Below are 21,942 nucleotides of genomic sequence, written 5' to 3'. Positions count from 1 at the left end.
CCCTGTATATACAGACAGAATATACAGGATCAGACTTCTGTACAGTACATATCAGACTCTGCCGTCCAGAGAAATAGCCTCGCGCAGAATGCAGCCGTACCTAAAAGGTTAATTAAGCGCGTGCATCGCTTCGAATTTCTGCTGGCGGCCGCGTACACGTACGTCGGCCGGCTACGAGTCGATACTCAGCGGCGGAGTGGCCATCATCGGTGATCCATCTTGCGTAACCTATTTACCGGCAAAGCGGTACGAGCCCGCACATCATGACATAATCCCGTGCAACAGAACGCGCGCGCCGTGGATTCCCGGTCTGTTCGGCTACTATTTTAAATAAGCCCCGTGTGGTGTGGCGGCGACGGGCTTGCGCATCGCGCGACGACGCGCGGCCGTCGTTACGCAAATGAAAAAAAGCCCCGTCGACGGAAAAACCGGCGCGGACGCGGCGGAAAATCGTGCGCCGGCCGGGAAAAAAAGAAACAGCCTCCTCCGCGCGTTCACGGACGAGGAAAGCCGACGCGGCGTGACGACGCGCGCACGAGCCGTTCTACGCGAACCACCGCCTGATACGTTTCTCCTCCTCCCGATTACGGGGAACAAGAGTCAGTATCGATAATTGCCGATGCACGAGCCGCGTCGGCACGAGAAACGAAAAATATCTATCGAAAAATATCTATCGGCGAGAGTTCGTAACCTCGGGCGATCCCCGAGTGGTCGGGCAGAGAGAGCGGGAGAAAGAGAGGGAGAGAGAGAGCGAGAGAGAGAGAGAGAAAGAGAGGGAAGGAGAGAGAGGAAGAGAGAGAGAGAAGGAGAGAGAGAGAGAAAGAGAGGGAGGGAGAGAGAGCGAGAGAAAGAGAGGGAGAGAGAGAGAGAGAGCGCGAGAGGAAGAGAGAGAGAGAGAGAGAGAGAGAGAAGAGATTGGCCACCTGCTGCTGCGCAGCTCGACCAACTAGAGCAATGAATTATACGTCGGATATCATCGGACTGTCGGCAGCTGTTGGACGGACGGTGGCGGCCGGTTTCGCGGCGCAAGGAGAAACCAAACATGCGCCGGATTCCCCGGGCAAGTTCAGCAGTCCGGTCTCGCTGTTAGTTGAAAGGAGAGCGAGCGCCCGGAGAGATAAGGACGGATTTACCGGAAGTGTCAGTAGCAGAAAGATAGCGAGCGCGCGCGCGGTGGGGATCGCGCGGGTACCACGCCGAGAAACATCCGCGTTAGGCTACGTCACCGGCTGGACGAGAGCGGCGCGCGTGCGGCGCGCGGCGTGCACCGGGCTTGTTTACATCGCGCTGTTGTCACGAACGCCGGAATGCGATGCCTCCGTCTTCCTCTCTCTCTCACTCTCTCTCCCCCTCTCTCTCTCTCTCTCTCTCCGCGTATAACTCTATACGGTCGCAGGCTATACGGGGTGGCGCGGCGACGCCTCGACCGCGAGAGCCTCGAATCGTTTGGTTAAAATAGCGGGTGACCTTGAGACCGCTGGAGGGTGGGGGGCAACGAGGAATCCCGAGATGGGAATACGCACATGTTCTTTGAAGGATGCACGCCTCTCTCTCTCTCTCTCTCTCTTTCTCTCTCTCACTCTCTTTCTCTCGACGTGCTCGAGAAAGCGTATGAAATATTTTCGATGGACGAGGTAGGTCAGGTGACCGCGTTTGTGCGGGCCATGCCGTACGCGCGTGAGGCGCGCGTGCATGTGTGGAGCCGGACCAGTTAGATTCGACCCGCCAGTGCCGGGATATCTATCTTTGGATCCACTAGCGGAGCGAGGCGCGCGCGATCTCTTACTCAATCGTCTCACGCCCGTGCCGGTGACCAGTGACACCGTTAAACGCGGCCATTATTTCGAATGCGCCCCGCGGGTCGGATATTTCCGTGACGACCGTAGATAGAGTGGACGACGCGCGCGGATCACGCGCGGCAAAACGCCGCGTCGCGCCGTGCCGCGAAGCCGAGCCGAGCCGAGCCGAGCGCGTTACGCGCGCGTAATAAACGCGCAGCGGTTTGTGTTTTAGCTTTTCGTACCAGTGAAATGCGCGCACGCGTGCGTGTCAGTGACTCTCAACTTTCTCCCGTTCGACGCGGGATCTCGAGCGCGATTTCGCGCGGCTCGGACACCCGCGGCCAGTGCCGCGCGAAGGAGGACCGTTGTTCCGAAACCGGCCATTTTGTTACCCAAGGTGGCTTTAACGGTACAGCCGGCGCGCGGGTCGAGGGAAACCGAGGTGTCGAACAGCGAAGATAATCGCTCCGGGAACGAAAGATGTTCGCCTGTACGCGCGCGGGCCGTTGACGAGTGCGCGCACGGAAGCTTGAAAATCACCGCTCAGGCGTGCTTGCGCCAACGGAGAGAGAGAGAGAGAGAGAGAGAGAGAGAGAGAGAGACTGAGACAGAGAGAGACAGAGTCAGAGAGAGAGAGAGAGGGGGGGGAGACAGACAGACAGAGAGAAAGAGAGAGAGAGAGACAGACATAGAGAGAGGGGGGAGAGGGAGAGGGAGAGAGAGAGAGAGAGAGAGAGAGACGAACGAGTCGGTACGGTATTTACCGATTCATGCTTCGGCGACCTTCTGCGTCACTAGAAGTCCAAGACGCGACGCAGCAGCACGTGTAAACTCTCCCCGGGAAACTCTCTGACGCGCGGATTGCCTCGCTCTCGCGTAACAGAGTATCGATGAATTAATTGCGATGCCCGGCGTTTGACTCTTTCTGTACGAGCGCGTTGTCCGCCGTGACACCACTCCCACTGTACGGGCTGCCGCGCCGAAAATGTGCACATAACGCAGGGTCGGTCCACTTTTGTACGAAGATTTTCTTAAGCGTTAAGTAACGACTGTGCTTAATCCGTTTCTAAATCTTTTGTTCCCTGTAAACATTCTGTACAGAGCCTACAATTTGTTCAAATCTATGAACAAGTTTCGAAGAAAGATGTAACCTGAAATTTTTTAAATCGATTCAGATCAAACGACAATTATACCTGTAGCTCTGTTTTTTCGGAATCCTTGTAAGAAAAGACTTTATCCGTTCGAGTCCCAGGGATTATTCAAAAAACACGGTGGAAAAATGCCGAACAGCGTGATAGCGCTGCTTGGGACTCGAACGGTTATTAGAATAATTTCTAAATATGTCAGAAATATGGCTCGCATAGATGCCAGATGTATTCGGCACTCGCCCATGTTGGTCATGGATAAAGGTTACGGGTAAAGGTTACGGACGGTCGCGTGAAATTGTCGTTAATTTCGCGCGAGAGCCCTCTAACGTCGAAAAGAAAAGCCATCGTCGATGTGCCATCGATATAGCCATCCGACGTATGTCTCTTCCCGACTGTAAACGCCGGACGGTCCCGCGATAAAGAGGCGTGTTTATTATTAATTCGTCGGCAGGAGCATGCGCAAGGATCGTTGGACCGACCGTAAAAAAAAAAATATCGGAACCGGACACCACGGTTTGACCAGATCCGGTTCATTTTTTCCTCCAACGAACGAGCGCCGCGAGGTTTCCACGAAATGGAACCGCGGTCACGCCTGAGCTGCCTAACGGAGGTAGAAAGATATTGCGTTAACGCGTTCCACGTGGGGTCACCGGTAGCCGGTGCACCGGCGAGCACACTATACGCCCGTACTCGGACCGCGCGCATAAGCCGAGCATGCTCCCGCATACACGCGAGCCGGCGTTCGAGCGAGCGAGCAAGCGAGCCGGCCGGCTCGCACGGATAACGCTCTGGCCAGTGCCTCTCATTACGAATCTAACCGCGCCCACATAGCGGTATATCGAGGCTGCGTACACTTCTTCACCACGCCTGACCGACCGTAACAGCGCTATCCCCCGGTTTTACGGGGTATTTATTGCGCCCGTTGCGCTAGCTACGTTTTTCCGCGAATCCGTAAACATTCGCGCGGCTTCCGATTATCCGACCGGTGGGCATAGAGCGCGCGCGCTCTCTGTCCGCGGCTGTAACCCGAGAAAGGCGCGTTGAAAATCGACTTGGCCGGCGATCGCGCGCGATTCTAATGCCGCGGCGTTTCCTTCTCCGTTGACCCGCTCGTTAACCCGTCGTGTTCATCCGCGACGGATAATATACCCGTGCACCGTTCCCCGGCGTTCCGATCCAGCCCATTTACCCTCGAATATTCCGGTTAATCGCTGGATCGCCGGCAGCGAGACGGATTCGATTGCCCCCGGGGTCTGGATGCGTGGCGCATAGAGCGAGCCCCACGGTCGTATTCCAGATGCAACGTCGCAAGGTAACGTCGTTTGCCCCTACCCCGTGGCCCCGTCGTGTGCTTCTCTATCCCCGATCGGAAGGGAGAGAGAGAGAGAGCGCGCGCGTCTCTCGCTCATGCGCGCCGCGTAAATGGAACATCCACTCTATAGGTCGGTCGAGGAACGAGGTCACGAAAATTAAATTTTCTGATTAACGACGCCCGGTCCGAGCCGGCGCGGCGCGCGCGCGCGCTCGCGCTCGCGGGGGAGAGCGAGAGAAGCGTAGTGTACACGGTGTACACAACAGAACCGGCAACAATGCCGGTAGCAGAGACGGCCGCGAGCCGACTGTCAGCGTCGGATTCCTTCGCGACCGGCCGTGGAAACAGAGGCAGAAGAGCCCGGCTTCGCCCTACACGCGGAAATAAAAAAATAGCAAGCGGGTCTCTCCGCGTAAACATGCCACAATTCGTCGAGCATGTCATCGATACGGCCGGTGCGGCGCGGCGGCGTTATCGCGCGCGAGACCGCGTTTCCCCGCTCTGGAAAGCAGTCTCTCGCTCTCGACGTTCCGTGCCGACCGGGAGCGAGCGAGGGAGAGAGAGAGAGCGAGACGGCTTCTGCGCATGCGCGCCGGTCGAGTTTGATGCGCGCTAACCTGCTCGGATGCACCGAGACCCGACACGGTCGTACGGATGACGTATCAAACCTCGTTATGCCCGCAGCGTAGCCGACGCGTTCGCGACGACTTTTTTGCGGCGCGTCCCTTTCGGAAGAAATAAAAAACACCGAGAACGAGACCACTCCGTGTGTGTCGCTTCCGGAGGATCGATGCGCGGAAATGAACGCGCGATTCGACCGAACCGAACCGAACCGTTTCCGATTTTCCCCGCGCGGGGAAAATTGCCCCTCGAGGCCGTTCCTTAACCTAACACCGGAAACCGGTGATATAGTAGACCGGCGTGAAAATAATTTGTAAATTCGTATATGCCTCACCTCTTGCCCGTTCGGCGCGATCTTCACGTCCACCTCGTCCTGGTGCTCGCGGTGCTGCGTGACCTCCGCGTGAATCTCCCGGCCGTTGTACGTCAGATAAACTTTCTGTCCGGGCACGAGCCGCGCGGTGGTCACAGAGCCGAAGCCGGGCCCGATCAGATCGCGATCGGAGTACTCGGTGCTCGGGCTCGGCGGTCGGCCGCCGGGAACGGAATCGAACCGCACCGAGTAGCGTGTCTTCGGCGTAATGCTGAGGCCTGACTCAGAGGCGGCTGACGCCGGCGTTTTTACGGCGTGGATGACGCCGGTGTAGTACTTCCCGTCCTCGCCGGGAGCACACACTCTGGTGCCGATTATGCTACGTTTCGCCAGCCTCTTGCCCGTCGACATTATTCGCGGCTGCTGCTGGTAAACGAATCTCTCGGTGATCAACCACGGTCGTCGTATCGATAAATAATCGTTCGAGATCTCGCACTGCGCGATCGCCACGGGTACACCGCGCGGTGCTCTATACCTCGTTCTCGATAGTATCGCGCCGCGAATAGTCTCTCGTGAATCGCATTTGCACCGGTCTCTCGTTATCTTCAGCTTTCTCGCCGCACTGTCTCTGGGATTCCGAACGGACGGGCGCCGATCGCGCTTCGTTACGGAAAGAATCGTAACGACGAATCGTATTCGCCGGACGCGCGACAACGTACGACGGCCGATCCAATAGTTCGATGCTCGCGAGAGACGATACGAGCGACGCGTCGGTCGATATTGTACGTGGATCGGTTGAACATCAGCGGAAACACACTCCCGGCGAACTGGACACCGACACCACAAGAACCGTCGCCTTTAATTTTTCACCGGTTCCCACCGAAAATGGGATCTCGCTCGCTCTATCGCTCTCTTTCTTTCTTTCGCTCTCTCTCTCTCTCGCACTCTCTCTCTCTCTCTCTCTCTCTCCCCCCCTTTCTCTCTCCGGCACACGTACACACGCCGAGAACGAACCGTCGTCGGGTTTAGGTCATCGTGTTCCACCGATAATAATCTCGTTTAACAGCACGCTCGAAAATCGGCAGTTTCGCGTTGCGAATCGCGAATCAACAACTCTCGCGGGCACACGGAGATCCGATCGATTCTCCTAGACCGTGGAGGGACGCGGCGGCCTTCGAGGCCTGAACACAGAACTCAATGTATCAACAACAAAACGGCGTGCATCGTTGCCTGCGTTTGTCACGCCGTCCGCATGTTCGAGGCACTTCGTGATGGATTTATCGTGATACGTTCGCGTGCACGCGGTAGATAGCATAATATACGACCGACGCTCGCCGGCGAGTCGAAATCCGGCACCTTGCTGCAACCTGAACGAGCAAGCGGTACACGGTACGATGGTGGACAGACAGAAGTCGGACTCGCGGTTCCCGACATGTGACGCACAGCTGAGCGACCGGGGAGAACTGAGGATAGACTTCGAAACGGCTTTCACTGCGCCGGCCGGCCGCCCGCCCGCCCGGGAAAAACAGCTGATAGATAACAACAAACCCACGTGACCCGGCCTCGAGCGCCGATTGGACGCCCGCGCTGACCTACTTACTCTCATTGGCCGTCCGCCCGGAGAACGAGAAGAACGAGAAAAATCGCAGGCTAGAACCCTAGCCAAAGCGCTCGGCTCACGGAGACCCTCCACTTTCTCGACCCCCTCCCCTCACCGCCGCGCGCGGCTCTACTCGGCGTCCCTTCTGCCGCCCCCCACTCTCCTCTTTCTTCCGCCGCGAAACCGACGCCGCCGTGTGTCGCGAAATAACGCCCGATTTATTTTCCTCGGCGAAACCACCGTGAAATACGTAAGCGCGTCGATCGGAACCCGTCTCCCTCTGACCGACCGTCGATAACCAATTCCGCGGGACACGCGCGTTCTCATCTCGTTCACCCCGTGAAAACGGACTTTCGCAATCAGCTGGTAACGTTAAACGCGCGAGGCGGCCGCCGTTTTGACATCAGCTGAGGAGCAGCTCTCGGGGCGGTGACGAAATCCGCGAGCGATCGGCCTGCCAACCGTGTGCGAAGCTTCTCGCCAAAGAGACCTCGCTTCGCCAGACACTCCTACCGTCGTTCCAATACCATACTGTGCATTCGTTTTCATGAAATACCATGAATTCTCGCGGTCCAGCGACACCGACCGAGCACGGTGTCCGTAACGATGCCGGGCGGCCGTGTCTCACAACGCGGGAACACGTTTTTCCAGAGAAAATCCGTGTTCGTGGTTCAGCTGACAGGACAGGGCGGCCATTTTGCGTCAGCTGAGAAGGTCGGTGACGACACGCGCCGAGTGGAATATCTTCGCGCGACGCTCCGCGCGAAGTCTCGCCGCTCGGAAATGTGTCGCAAAGAGCCTCGCCTCCTATGTAATTCTCCAAGGTTTGTGCATCGCGAGGAATGCGTGCGAGTTTCGTTTGTTCGAGGGGAGAGGGAGGGAAAAAGAACGAGCCGCCCGCTTTGCGAACAAAACGAACCTGGCAAAAGTGCGAACAGAGAAGCATCGTCTCTCGTCTTCTTCTCGATATCTGTACGATATTTTCTGTCGCGTCAGGTGTGATGGTGATATAAGTTTCTTGTTTTTCTCTCCGGTACTGGAGATCGATCGAATTATTCGCGATCGAATTATTCTCGATCGTTGAACGAACACGCTCGGTGTCAGCTGGGGGGCGCCAGTGACGAAACGCGGCCGAGTGAAGTGTCTTCGAGAGACGCTCGGGGATTCGTCGTCGTTTTCTCGGCCGATGCGTAGTATCGCGGTTTCGGAAACTGGTGCATGACCGTGATCGGGGTTCGTCCGTCGCTAACGACGATCGAGATGCCAAGCCGTCGGGATGCCACGAGTTTCGACGATTCGAAGACGGAAAAGCCGGCCGGGCTCTCGCTGGTTGTACGTTGGCTGTTCCGCCGATAAATCGATCCGGCGGCGGCGGCGGTGGCGGTGTTGTCGTCGAAGGTGAGGCCAGGCGGTTGCATTGCTATACCGTGCGCGCTCGTCATGGCGGCGCGGAGGACACAGCGGCGAGCAATGAAAATGGCCGGAAGATGCGAAAACGGGGCGGTGGGGACGGATGGTAAGGCCGAACAGAAGGCAACCGTCCGCGCGTTCTCAGCAGCCTATCCTAGATTTATTTCCGTGGACGTTGCGCAATAAACACGCTCCGCCGCCGCTCTGTGCGTTAGCTCGCGCCGAACGCGCGCGGCTACACCCCCTCGCTTCGCTTCGCTTCGAAAGAGGTGCCAAGGGCTAGTGAGTAACATTTAATTGTCACCGGTTAAACCATTCCTACCGAGGCGCATAAAGGAACGGGATTATTACCCGGCCCGTGCATTGTAACGTTATTCCTCGCTGTCAATGTAATGGGGTCTTCTTAGTCATCTTCGTTGCATTAACCGTCGCCGTTCAACTGCTAAACACGCCTCTCGGGTTTTCTACTCGATACGTGTCCTCCTCCTCCTCCTCCCCGTGGAGAAGAATGTTCAATCGCGAGCAGCAGAGCTTTCGTTTCTTAGTTTTGTTTAATCGCCGTGATGTAATTCGACTGTATTTTGATCGTCGCAAGTTTGATAAACACTCGCATTTTACGCACTCGCTATTTTAAACCGATGTTCCTTAACCCCTTAACGTGCACGCTCGAGTTAACTCGAGCGCGCTAAACTGGCCAAACTGTGCACACTCGAGATAATTCGAGCGGCGTTGTACTTTATGTTGCTATAATTTTTCACACTCGAATGCAATCGAGAATTGAAAATAACAATGTGAAAGCAAAAAAAAACAATGGTTTTATTGATATTTATCGTTTACATGGGATTGTAAGCTATAACACTTACTTATTTAAGTATAAAATATATCCTTTTTCTATACTTATCACTTACGACTTATCTCTTTCTTGTGAGCCGCTTTCCGACAGCGTATTCGTATTCAGATTCTGATTCGTTCATTTTTCAATATATATTTTACTAAAATATAATGTAAAATAAAATATAATAATAATAACAATAATAATAATAATAACAATAATAATAATAACAACAATAATAATAATAATAATAATAATAGTAATATTCTAAAAATGAGAAATCATACCAATTGTATAAATATCCATTATTTTTGTATTTTTGAAATTTTCTTGCCAAGACAACGTTCTAAACTGTGTTTTTTTACATTAAAAAGAATTGATTTTTTTTGGCCGGCCTTTTTCATAAAAACTGTGCATTAAGGGGTTAAACCGATGTTCTTTAATCCCGTCCGAGAGGTTATAACGTCATAGTGTCATAAAAATAACGCCATGAATGGACACACGCTGGTCGCCGCGGCTCACCGGGCGAATTAAAAAGTAATTCTTCCTTCGTTTTACAGGAATTACGTCTGATCTTTTTTTTTCTCTTTCTTTTTCGTTTTATGAACGATAGAAAATGTGCACACAACGAAACGTGCAGACTCGAATAAAATAATTAGTTCTTGCGTGACGCGTAGAGGGCTTCCTCGAGTCACGGTGGATCAACTTTAAAATTGAAATTCGTTTCTATCGCGTTTAACTAACCGCGGCTCTTGGACGGAATTTTTTGCGGTCATCGGTTTTGGTTTTTGCGGTGAGGATGTTTTTCAAAGAATCTCTCTAACCCTCCTCCTGTTTACTCCATTGTTCCTGCTCGCGAAGCGTGTCAGTCAGTTTAAAAGAATTGCCACCAGAGATTCGACAAATAATAATGTCTGTTCGTTCCAAAAAATTCCCGATGCTCCAACACGACGATGCAAAATCGTTTTGCACGCGACGATAAACAATTCTGCAGGACATTGTCGTCGCCCGGAGTTTTCCCCGGATTATCTTTTTTACCGGATACAGCAAACGCGTTTCCTGATTTATTGCCAGAGAAGAGATGCTACGTCGAGGAAAGGTATGGGAGACTGCCGGCTATAACGATGACGTATCACGATTATTACATCCACACTGACGTAGATAAAATGCTGTGTGTGGAAGATAAGATTACGTTCGTACTGGCAGTCACAGTCACGATCATCCTAAAAGGTAACAACACCTATCAGAGAAGTGATTCCGCTCGTTTAATCGTTTTATTAAAGCGTAATTGGTATCGTTTATTTACGAAAACATCAGTCTCGATACTTCCGTGTGGAATAACCGGTATAATTACGCGATCGGTATGCTGGTTTTTCTCGTTTTCAACGTTATTGGAATCGGTGTTTCGGCACAATCTGTCGAAACTTGTTCGCCGCTATGCGTGTGTGACGTTTGGTACAAGCTGCAGCGAGCTTCTTGCACAGGCCGCCATCTTTACAGCGTAAACGCAGGCACCATGCATAATGTGGAGGCCTTGGACTTGTCAGATAACGTGGTGTCCACTTTGAACGGTTTCGAACTGGAGGTCGGTATATTTTTCTACGAACGATATCGTGAATGTTGTTTTTCTATAATAATAATAATATAATAATAAGTAATAATATAATAATAATAACAGAATTTATATCTCGTTCAGAATGTAGGTCTGGCGAACGTGAAATTTCTGAATCTGTCGAAAAACACGATCAGCGATATCGATTTAAATGCTTTCTATGGACTGTTCAACTTAACCATACTGGATTTGTCCAGAAATCATCTTTATTCCATTTCGAGCGATGTTTTCGTGGAGAACAAAAATTTGAAAATTTTGTACCTGTCCAAAAACAACTTCAACTCCCATGTGCCGAAGTTGCGCACGGCTTCGCTCACGGTAATCGAAAAAAATAACTACCTTCGATACTATAGAAGAGTTCTGATTATCCAGAATGTCTGGAACAATGCACGGCGATGACGTCGTATTTTCTTTTTTTCATGTAATAACGATACAGTCGATTCTCCTGAACAATACTGTGCCCTTGGTTTCTTTTTTCATTGCCTAATTTCGCCGTAATTAATGTTTTTTCGGTTTCATTTTTGAAAATGGCGCTCCTTGTGACAAGTGGCGTCTCTCACGGCGGAAATTCGAACTAAAATTAAGGGCTCCGTACAGCGCCAATCGGTGCAGCGGCAAAACGCTCAAACTGTTGGCCAAAATCGACTGTCGGTAATTTGGCTAATAGTTTGAGCGTTTTGCCGCTGCACCGATTGGCGCTGTACGGAGCCCCGAACGGAGCTTCAATTTTTCTCCGCATTTCAAATTTGATTTCTAACGAAATATTAATAAAGAAGGAAATAGAGGTCTCCTTGGTTCCAAGCATACCGGATAATCGGAAGCCCGTCGTATTTACAAAAAACTATCATTCTCAATGATGTCGAGTGAATTTTTATTCAGGAGCTGAACTTGGATTCTTGCCAGATCAGTCATTTACCTTCGGACATGTTCAGTGGACTCCCGCGTCTTCAGCGTCTGAATCTTTCAAATAATTTAATGATTCAATTGAGTCGCTCCGTTCTGCAAAAGTTGCCTTATTTGAAGGAGATATCGTTGGAGGAGTATGGGAAAAATTTTCTACGATGACATACATTTAGACAAATAATATATTACAATAATATTAATAATACAATAACGATAATATTAATATTACAATAATATTAATAATACAATAACAATAATATTAATATTACAATAGCACAATTGTAATTGGATTTGAAATCTTTTCAGGAATCCATGGTCGTGTAATAAAGACATGCATCAACTGCACAGACATCTCGTGCACCATGGAGTGAAGTTTCTTGAATTCTGTGGTCTAAAGCATCCGAAAAAATTTGAAAAAATGGTGGTCGCCCCTACGAAAGACTTGACGAATTACAGTCGCTCCGCAGCAACGAATGCGACCACTGCGGGTACAGTGATAAGCAAGGATAATCTCACCAGCGTATCCGACAATAAAACTCAGTTGATATGCGAAGAATCGAAGAAACAAATGCTTCTTTCCAATTCGCTTTGGTTGCTCGTTATCGGCTTTATACTTGGTACGGCATGCGGTTTGATCGGTTCCTATATATGGTTGTCGGGAATGTGTTCATGTGTCCGATCTCGGAGACAAGGAAACACCTCGTCCGATGTTTGGGGCCACACTATACTGTTGAATCCATATTTATTAAATAGCGTAGATAACCATAGTCTGACCGAGTCGTGTCCCGGTACTCCACCGCCGTCCTATCGAGAAGTTATGCTACGACCTAGCAGGTACCGCCTAATGAGACATTAAATTCAAATCATACTTAAAATCAGACGTAAGTAAGAAAAGATTTTTCAAAATGCACACACACACACTGTTTGCACATTTAAAAGAAGCATCTACACGTAAACAGACCAGATCATTGTTATATGTTGTACACGAGTGATTTCTTCAATACACATGCGAGAGATTTGTTGTTAAAAAAAAAGACGATACCTGAATTTTACTCAATTAATTAATAACAACATTTATTAACAGATACAATTTATAAAGTTTATATTAACAACAGTATGAAATCTCGGTACATACAACACAGGATATACGTACTTATTGTAATTTATATTACAATATATTACATGCATATGTATATATACGTACATAACAATGAGTATTATTAAGTCTTTTTAATAATATCGTATTATGATAAAAAAAAGTCTGTACTGCTCTCACAGCTTGTTATGCGGCAACTTGGTTTAGCACACAACAATTTAAGCACAATCATTATGATTGTTCGTCGGGTCATTGCGTAGCAATCATATTACTCTTATCTACGTTCTGGCTCGTACTTAATGTAACAGTCTTGCAGCCGATGGCAGTTATTATGCTCTCCGTTATTTCGTGGTCGTATCTCGTACCCCGTAGATTACTTATCACGCTCGCGTCCTGACTGAAATTGTTCGACACCAGGCCAGCCGGCAGTCTCATTTTTATTTCCTCGACAACTCCATTTTGTATTTCTAGCGTTAGATTAAAACGATGGACTTTGCTATCACGCGCGACGAGGTCCAATTCGCGAGTTATCGAGAACATAGGCGATTTTCCGTAGTTCCATTCCCACGAGCGGAACTGGCTTACCAGCTCGTCGAGACCTGGCAACAGAGTCATTTTTAAGCGACCGTCTTAGACTACTGATAATACTATACACGTATACGTATATTTATTTGCGTCGACGAGCTATGTACCATGACAATAAACGTAACTTTTTCAACGCGACATACCTGGGAACCAATCCTCGGTCGGATTGATGTACTGAAACCCTTTCTGCTGTTGAATCAAGTCTTGTCCACCATCTTCTAAGACCAGCGCTTTCGTGCGAAGATATTCCCAGCCAATTGCATTGATAAGCTTGTCCATGCATATGTGCGAATTCACGTCTATTAAATTTTTTACCGGAGACCGGGTAGATGCAGTGGCGTTTGTTTTTATACCATCCTGTAAGAACGTGATCACATCAATTTTATACTCAATTACAACTGTATACATATGTATATATATGATGTATATGATATATGTATATATATAATATTTATATCATAAATATTTGCTATATATATATATATATGGATTGTATCTCTCTCTCTCTCTCTCTCTCTCTCTATATATATATATATATATATATATATATATATATATATATATATATATGAACTGCATTTTTATGTATTTTTGATCGAAAAGACCGTTTTTGTCTTTAACTTCGTTAGAATTTGTTACTCGAACTGGGATGGTAAATTTCTTTTTTATCTCGCGCCAATCGATAACCGCGTTTCACGCTTAGCTTATCGATCGAGTTACATTTTGCATACCGTCGTTCCATCATGCAGAAGCTTTCGTATAGAAAATGCAGCGAAAATGCGCTGGCAAATTATTATTTACCTTATTCGTTTCGAGCGCCAAGCTCAACGCTGATTTGTTTACATTGACCAGCAGCGTGCAGTGATGATACGCGTTCGATTTTCCTAATTTCGCTGCGGTACCGGACACCTGCGTTTCAACAGAGTTAAGGGAAACCATAAATCGTGCGTTCGCGAAGCGCGTAGCTTCGCCGTCGGAGAACTTGTTCCAACGCGTTCCAACGTTTACAACATTTTTCTACGGCGCCCTATTCTCCTCGGCCAAAAAAAAAAAAATGTAAAAATTCGAGAACGCGTTTCGAATTCGTATCACCGTTTTACACATCACTCTATCCAGCGAACTAACATCGTCGCACAAATATACAGAACGATGTATTTCGAACGAAATCTTTTTTTTTTTTTCTTTACGGCACGCTTCTATTCAATGCTGACCTTTGGAACACCCTGTACAAATTAAGAGAAAAAGACATGCGTGCTTTTATACATTACATTAAAGGATACTTTGTAATTGCCTTCAACGACGATGTCCTCGCGTTTATTAATGTCAGCTTTCACTCCCCACTCACGGTACAGCGCTCTGGTTATGATGCCCAGATTGTATTTTCGGTTGTATCTGTCCCGCGGCGTGAAAAAGGTCAGATTCAGGTTGCCCGCGTCGTGATAGACGGTGCCGCCGCCGCTGTTACGTCGCGCAAGCGCGATGCCACGTTTCTCGGCCAGTTGAGCGTTATGCTCGATCCATGGGTTCTGATGACGTCCGATCACCACGCAGGGATCGTTGCGCCAGAGCAACAGCATGTGATGATTCGTGAAATCGTCGTTCCGATAGAACCAATCCTCTAACGCTAAATTGGTGAACACATCCGTGGATTGCGATATAAATACTGACTTCTTAATCGATTCGTCGAGGTCGCCGTTCTGCTTGCCGTCGGGGCCCGTCGAGTACCTGGACACCTGGCGGTAGTTGCAGTAACACGATCCGCGTCTGACAGCAACGAGAAATTTATTGATCAACGCCATTCTCGTGCGATTTCTCTCTTGACCACTCTCTTATGGGCGATGTAATTATGGAGTATTTAAAGGATGAAAATTGATAACCGGACACACGAAAACCGTACTCCCTGGAAGGAAATACCGACTCAGCAGAATCAGTCTTACTTTATTTTAGAACTGTGGGCTGTGCGTTTCAATCGTTGATGTCCACGCGTGGCGAAATTAACCTTGATTCAGGTTGATTGTTCCGTCAGTAGATAGCAGCCCTTATTGGATCGATTTTCTCGAAACGTCGGATTGACTGGCTGTGATCGAGATCAGATAGTCGTGCAGGGCGATCGTCTGATGCAGCCACTTCCAGTTCTGATTCAGGGAGTTGATACGGTATCGGAGACCTAAACAGTCTCGGCAGTCCTTTTGCATTCCTCCGTGTGCTGACAATTTGAAAAGAAACATTCAAATTAACCGCGACGACCGATGGAAACGAGACGGCTGCGACACAACCCCTTCTTTCTGTCTGGTTTTTTCGCGTAAGTTTCACAAGAGAGAGAGCGAGGGAGAGAGAGAGAGAGACACGCGTTAATAAGTTCTCCGCTCGAAGCACTCGAGAAGCGCGCGATAAACGGTTGCAGGACACTCCCCAAAGATCGTTGATGCACTCGCGTATTTGCAATGAACGTCGAACCGTTAGGTTTTGATGTTATATGAACTTCGTGTGATCGGGAAAAAATAGAGTGGGGGGGTCTATAAAACACACGCAAGGGGTTATCGGAGGTCGTAGCACAAAGTACAGCTGACCTGATATCGTCGCGACGCAGCTTCTCTTTGAATTCGATCGGTTGCGACTTGACTCGTAGCACTCCTTCCCCCCCTCCTCTTCCTTCCTTTAGGTCTTTTCCTCCTAGGTTCCTTGTCGATGAATATAGTTATGCGGATACAATTTTTAAAATAAACCTGAAAGGTTTATTTATAATCACCCAGATGCCCTTCTCTTCCCAATTCGTTTAGTTCGCGATCTTCGAAATCTGGGTCATTCTTGTCTAAAATACAAAAATATAATATATAGAATATATAGAATATAGAATTTAGAATATAGAATAATATATATATTCTATATAGAATATAGAATATATTGTGAATAATAAGCGACATTTTGGGTACTGAGTTTGAAAATGATCTGTTACCAGCGCATTGCTCTTATATAATATATATATAATATTAAATATAATATTATATATGATTAATTATATATTATATATAATATAATATTACATATAATATTATATATGTGCTGTCAAAATTCGCCGCGTTTATCAGTATAACAAGAATAGAGAAAAGAAAATCCAAAAGAGATCCTCAAGCAATTAATATTAATATTAATTATTATTACAATTAATATTAATTAATATTAATTACATATAATATTATATATAATATAACTCTGTGAATATTAATTGCTCGAGGATCTCTCTTGGACTTTCTTTTCTCTATTCTTGTTATACCGATAAACGAAGCGAATTTTGACAGCACAATCACGCCACTCATTAAACCCCATATAAGATAGTCACAATGTTTCTTTAAATATACATATACTTCGTTGGTATACGATACTGTATTTTCATGATTCTAGATTCTACTGGTATAATAGGGGGCAATTAAGGCCAAACGATAAGAATACATATTCCGCATCCTTCCGTGTCGTGAACCTAATAGCGTTATCATTGAATTTGTATAATTGCAGTATTGGTAAATCATTTCTGGAACTACTCTAGTATTAGTTCGCTTCTTTCTTTTTTTTTTACGACATACACGCACACGTTGAAAACGAAGATTGCATGTACAGTGAAATATATCTTACTCCACTTTTCTTGGAAACATTTCATTCAAATTATCGTACAACTTCTATCTAGCGCTACACAAATTTTCTTCAACTGCAACACGATTCAAAATGAACGATGTTCGTATTAAATTTGTTAAATACGTGTCTCTGTTAAATACATATTTGACAAATTATATTTCGACTTTAATTTTGTCCCCCCCCCCCCCCATGAATAAACGCCTGACTGAGTATTCTTTAACAGATACCGAGTTAAATTTAAGTTCGTATTAATATTAATACTTTATTTAATCGCGATTGCTTCGTAAGATTTCAAACATTCTGGTTAGAGAAAGAATGATAAAAACGTGTGCACAGAATTTTAGAATAAGATAAAACGAATTTCAAAATAGAATGCGCAGGTGACGTTCATGTGTTCTGCATATTGCGTATCGTATAATGCGTTTGGTGGCTGTGTCTGTAATTGCAAATACGATAAGGAAACGTTGTTTGCATAAAATCGAAAGTAGTGCCTGCAAGAATATATTACAGTTCGCAGTTCGCAATTCTGTGCAATTTATCCGCACGTCATCCTATTCGACGGCTAAAGTAAGACTTTTTTTTAGGAGTAGGTGTTTATCGGTATTGCTATAAGTTTAATTATATTTTATTCGAAGTACAGGTGTCGAGTTATTTAACGGACGAGCAGAAGCAGAATCGAAATATGTTGGAAAAATTACAATATCCCGAAGCGACTCGCGACGAGACCGTAATTGATAATTATCATGGAGTTGAGGTTAGAATAAGGCGAATTTTGTCATTTTTGTGGAATCCGTATTTAAGATGATACGCACCGTTACGTTGCTGTTTTATAACGATGCTACGTTATCGAAATAAGTCTGTTCACTGTCCAAGCATAAGGTTGCATATAGATATTTAAATTGGAATGTTACTTAACAGGTGCCAGATCCGTACAGATGGTTGGAAGATCCAGATTCAGAGAAAACCAAAGCATACGTTGAAGCCCAAAATGCTATTACTAGACCATACTTACAATCATGTAGCGCGTATATAGATATTTATTGTCGATTGAAACGACTGTGGGATTTCCCAAGATACTCGTGCCCAGCTAGACACGGAGACAAATACTATTTCTATAAAAATTCAGGTTTACAAAATCAAAGGTAATCGTTGCGAATCATTTATTCGATCGTGAGGCCATAGTACAAAATTTTGTAATTTTCAGTGTGCTATATGTACAAGATACGTTAGACAGTGAACCTGTAGAATTTTTAGATGTAAATACATTCTCACACGATGGTACTATTGCCATTTCTATTAGTAAATTTAGCGAGGATGGCAGTAAATATGCATTTGGACTGTCCAGCAGTGGATCTGATTGGTGTACAATTAATTTTATGAATACAGAAACTGGTATGGAAAATATAATTTCTTTAAAAATAATTCTATGCATGGTAAGTGTTATTTATCCTCTTATTTAAGTATACTTATTACCAGGAAATATTTACTATTAGGTGAAGAATATCCAGAAATTTTGGAAAAGGTCAAGTATTCCCGGATAGCATGGACTCATGATAACCAGGGGGTATTTTATGGTTGTTATCCAAAACAGAAAGGTAAAACTGATGGTTCAGAGATCGAGGGCAACAAAAATCAGAAGTTGAAGTATCATGTTCTTGGAACGCCTCAGTCGGAAGATGTTACTGTAGTTGAATTCCCCGAAGAACCTCTATGGAGGATGTAAGAGATACAAATGTATTTGTAAATTAATTGACCGATTATAGATTTTACGTATACGTTCTTTTATATTTCTGATATTTTTAGAGGTGCACAAGTTTCCCAATGTGGAAAATGGTTAATTGTTACACCTGTGAAGGATTGTAGGGATAATTTAGTGTACTTCACAGAATTGAAACCAGGAATGAAGTTTACCGAACAATTAAAGTTAACCCAAGTCGTCGATAAATTCGAAGCCGATTACGAAGTTCGTACTGAACAGCGGTGCATCTATCTTTTTCCGGTTTTAATTGACTCAATTATTTTTATCAATTGTATTTTCTGCACAGTATATAACGAACGATGGCAGCAAGGCTATATTCCGGACAAACAAAGGTGCACCAAACTATAAGCTGATAGCTATAGACTTGCTGGATTATAAAGAGGAAAAATGGATTGACCTTATACCAGAACATTCGCATAATGTACTGGATGCGGCCTGCGCGGTTCATGAGGATAAATTGGTAGTTTGTTACATCGAAGATGTCAAGGTGAAGATAAACAAGCGGAATATCTTTTTGAAAAATTAAAACATGTAAAGACTCGCATTCATATATCCTGTATCCTTGCAGAATGTTTTGCAACTGCATAGTTTAAAGAATGGTGAAAAACTGAAAACATTTCCACTGGATGTAGGCAAAATAATTAATTTCACAGGAGATAAAAAATACTCCGAAATATTCTATCACTTCACATCCTTTTTAGTTCCTGGTATTATATACAAAGTTGATCTCAAAAATGATGAGGAACCACAGGTTGGATAAAATTTTTAATAAATAGAATCTTAAAAATTTCGTAGTTATATAAAGGCATGCATATTTTTATAGGTGTTACGGGAGATTAAAGTGAAGAACTTTGATAAAAGCATGTACAAGACTAGTCAAATATTTTATACTAGCAAAGATGGTACAAAGATTCCAATGTTTCTAGTAATGAAACATGTGAGTGTACATAAATATTGCTTCTAGGATTGTACGCGAAAAATAGTGTAATTTAACGATTTATTTTATGTAGGATGCGATTTTGGATGGTTCTATGCCGGCTTTGTTGTATGGTTACGGAGGTTTTAATGTAAGCATTCAACCATCGTTTAACGTTACAAAGCTAGTTTTTGTACAACACTTAAATGGAGTGCTAGCAGTTGCGAATATACGCGGTGGAGGGTAGGTGACAGTAGTGAACAATACTATGGATATTTATGCAAATTACCCCATCTTCACCTTTTCGTTTCTTATATCCTTATAGGGAATATGGAGAAAAATGGCACAACGGTGGAAGATTCTTCAATAAACAGAACGTGTTCGACGACTTTCAAGCTGCTGCCGAATATTTAATTGAAAATCGGTATACCACATCATCAAAATTAAGTATTTTAGGTGGTAGTAATGGCGGATTGTTGGTGGCCGCGTGTGCGAATCAAAGACCTGATCTTTTTGGTGCTGCAATTGCTCAAGTCGGGTAAGTAAATGCAGTGTACAAGTATTAATTTTGACGATCTTAGGCACAACAGCTTGAATCTACTTTCAGGGTAATGGATATGCTACGTTATCATAAGTTTACAATCGGTGTCGCTTGGGTTTCCGATTACGGTAGCTCCGACGACCCTAAGCATTTTGAGAACCTTTTGAAGTATTCACCCTTGCATAATGTAAAGGTTCCAGTAAATGTACAATATCCAGCAACATTATTGCTAACTGCGGATCACGACGATCGCGTAGTACCATTGCATAGTCTAAAGCTTATTGCAACACTGCAGCATACGCTTGGAACATTACCGCAGCAAACTAATCCTTTGCTCATTAGAATAGACACCAAGGCAGGACATGGCGGTGGAAAACCAACCATGAAAGTGGTCAGTAACTAAAAAAGATTACTATTACTTTTACTCCTAATGTTGACCATGTTTTTTTATTTTAGATCGAGGAAAGTACGGATATTCTAACATTTATTGTCAAGTCGTTGAACTTGAAATTCAAATTGTAACACATGCCAAGAGTATTAACATTTTTATATTTTATATTAAGCATAAATCTCTTGACGTGTTCGAAAACATTTTGCAAAATATTGTTCTAAAACATTTATAATACGCTTTATCGCAAATGACTTTATGAGACGAATTTCATTTTTTAAAGAATAAAAACATTAAAAACCGTCATTCATGCAGTTTACTGTGCAGTGTTCGTGTGTTCGATTTTACTAGACAAATAACTACACTAATCTAAGCAATAAATGAAATTGGTATATCTTTTTTTTATTATTAAATACTAAATAACAAATATAAAATTTATTATTAAAGTATGGCATTGGTATTCGATGGCTTATATGACTCTGTCGTTGAAGAAGTAAAAAAACATGATGAAACATGATTTGTGTGTGTCATTAGACTTGCCTTCACGACTCCTTTTAATACTGTGAAATTCGATATCATGTGTAAAATGGAACAATAGATGTTATCATTTCCTGTATCACAACCGGCGATATTTAAATCATACAGACAGCATTTCTTTTTACTTGTAGACGGTATGATGTTTTATACTTTACGTAATTTATTCTATCATCTGTATTGCGCGGCGTACCTTTTTAACAAGGAACTTCTGCTTATCGTAAAATATATAATTAAATAAATTGTTAATCGTGTTGCGAATTTATACTTCTAACGGTCATCATTTACTTCATAACATGTCAATATAATAAATCTTGCGTGATCGTGACGCGCAAACGCATTTGTCGTTACAAAACTTCCACGATAAACTTACTGTGTTAAAAAATAAATATCACTATGATATATACGCGAGAATGGATGTGCGTATATTTGTCGTATATTTTGTAAAAAATTATACCCTATACAATTAGTAAACTAGTGCTCGATAGGTCGTTGGTAAAAATATTTTTATAAAAGCGACGAAGGTTTTGTAATTCTTATTAGTACTAACATCACATGTGCGATACCCTGAATATGCAATTAATCATGGCACGCGATCGTTCCCTTTCTTGTTTAAATGACCAAACATGGACAATCCATTTTGATGTCGATTATCGTGGATGAGATTGAAATTGAATATTGTAAGTTCGTCATAATAATTGGTGGTCAACGTCGGTGGTAAACAATGCCTTAAAGAACTGCGAGAACAGTTTCCCCATGTATTGTTCCTCTTTGACCGGCCACATACCTTCCATAAAACCAATATGGCCGCCTCGCGATGTTACCACAACGGCGACCTTTTTCGTTTCCGATATCTCCTTTAATGGAATTGCTAAATACAGAACAATAGAGAATTGAATGTTAATCTTGGAGAATGATTATTTGAAACGATTATACGTCAAGCTGTGGGAAGCTAATTCAA

The 21,942-nt window shown here is 45.1% G+C and overlaps 5 protein-coding genes across 9 annotated transcripts in view; 1 reads left to right on the top strand and 4 right to left on the bottom strand.

The window, feature by feature from the left end:
• The window catches only part of Glut4EF (Glucose transporter 4 enhancer factor), a 140,431-nt gene extending 133,537 nt beyond the window's left edge, over positions 1–6,894 (bottom strand). The window contains exon 1 of the mRNA XM_033466167.2: positions 5,197–6,894. Coding sequence (XP_033322058.1) covers positions 5,197–5,586 — 390 coding nt within the window. The 5' untranslated portion in view covers positions 5,587–6,894. The remainder of the gene's footprint in view (positions 1–5,196) is intronic.
• Positions 6,895–9,322: 2,428 nt separating this feature from the next.
• Positions 9,323–20,964, top strand: LOC117218087 (prolyl endopeptidase). Of its 3 annotated transcripts, XM_076526526.1 has the most exons (14): positions 9,323–10,602; positions 10,714–10,917; positions 17,517–17,597; positions 17,762–17,985; positions 18,048–18,235; positions 18,337–18,562; positions 18,647–18,806; positions 18,889–19,089; positions 19,171–19,353; positions 19,426–19,539; positions 19,613–19,761; positions 19,844–20,056; positions 20,126–20,450; positions 20,516–20,964. In XM_076526526.1, the coding sequence occupies exons 1-14, from the start codon at positions 10,381–10,383 to the stop codon at positions 20,579–20,581; spliced, it is 2,556 nt and encodes an 851-aa protein (XP_076382641.1). In that variant the 5' UTR covers positions 9,323–10,380; the 3' UTR covers positions 20,582–20,964. The 3 variants fall into 3 exon arrangements, with proteins under 3 accessions (XP_076382641.1, XP_033322052.1, XP_033322053.1); XM_033466161.2 differs by lacking the exons at positions 9,323–10,602; positions 10,714–10,917 and adding an exon at positions 17,136–17,410 and having other exon boundaries at positions 17,484–17,597; XM_033466162.2 differs by lacking the exons at positions 9,323–10,602; positions 10,714–10,917 and adding an exon at positions 17,269–17,410 and having other exon boundaries at positions 17,479–17,597.
• On the bottom strand, positions 11,697–15,012 carry Lipt1 (Lipoyltransferase 1). 3 transcript variants are annotated; one of them, XR_013034867.1, is made up of 6 exons: positions 14,482–15,012; positions 14,015–14,122; positions 13,357–13,570; positions 12,925–13,227; positions 12,049–12,373; positions 11,697–11,963 (listed from the first exon to the last, which is right to left on the bottom strand). XR_013034867.1 is itself a non-coding variant. In XM_033466169.2 (4 exons), exons 1-4 carry the CDS (start codon positions 15,010–15,012, stop codon positions 12,878–12,880), a joined length of 1,203 nt encoding a protein of 400 aa, XP_033322060.2. In that variant the 3' UTR covers positions 12,580–12,877. The 3 variants fall into 3 exon arrangements, 2 of the variants coding, with proteins under 2 accessions (XP_033322060.2, XP_033322061.2); XM_033466169.2 differs by lacking the exons at positions 11,697–11,963; positions 12,049–12,373 and having other exon boundaries at positions 12,580–13,227; XM_033466170.2 differs by lacking the exons at positions 11,697–11,963; positions 12,049–12,373 and having other exon boundaries at positions 12,580–13,227; positions 14,494–15,012.
• LOC117218095 (uncharacterized) lies at positions 15,111–16,019 on the bottom strand. Its single transcript, XM_033466174.2, has one exon. The coding sequence runs from the start codon at positions 15,439–15,441 to the stop codon at positions 15,253–15,255; it is 189 nt and encodes a 62-aa protein (XP_033322065.1). The 5' UTR covers positions 15,442–16,019; the 3' UTR covers positions 15,111–15,252.
• Positions 20,829–21,942, bottom strand: part of Hydr1 (abhydrolase domain containing Hydr1) — a 5,586-nt gene continuing 4,472 nt past the window's right edge. Inside the window, exon 7 of the mRNA XM_033466171.2 lies at positions 20,829–21,852. Coding sequence (XP_033322062.1) covers positions 21,671–21,852 — 182 coding nt within the window. The 3' untranslated portion in view covers positions 20,829–21,670. The remainder of the gene's footprint in view (positions 21,853–21,942) is intronic.

The sequence above is a fragment of the Megalopta genalis genome, chromosome 1, assembly GCF_051020955.1.
Source record: "Megalopta genalis isolate 19385.01 chromosome 1, iyMegGena1_principal, whole genome shotgun sequence".
Lineage (NCBI taxonomy): Eukaryota > Metazoa > Arthropoda > Insecta > Hymenoptera > Halictidae > Megalopta > Megalopta genalis.
The sequence above is the reverse complement of the archived record's forward strand: the minus strand, read 5'-3'. Positions and strand labels throughout refer to the sequence as shown.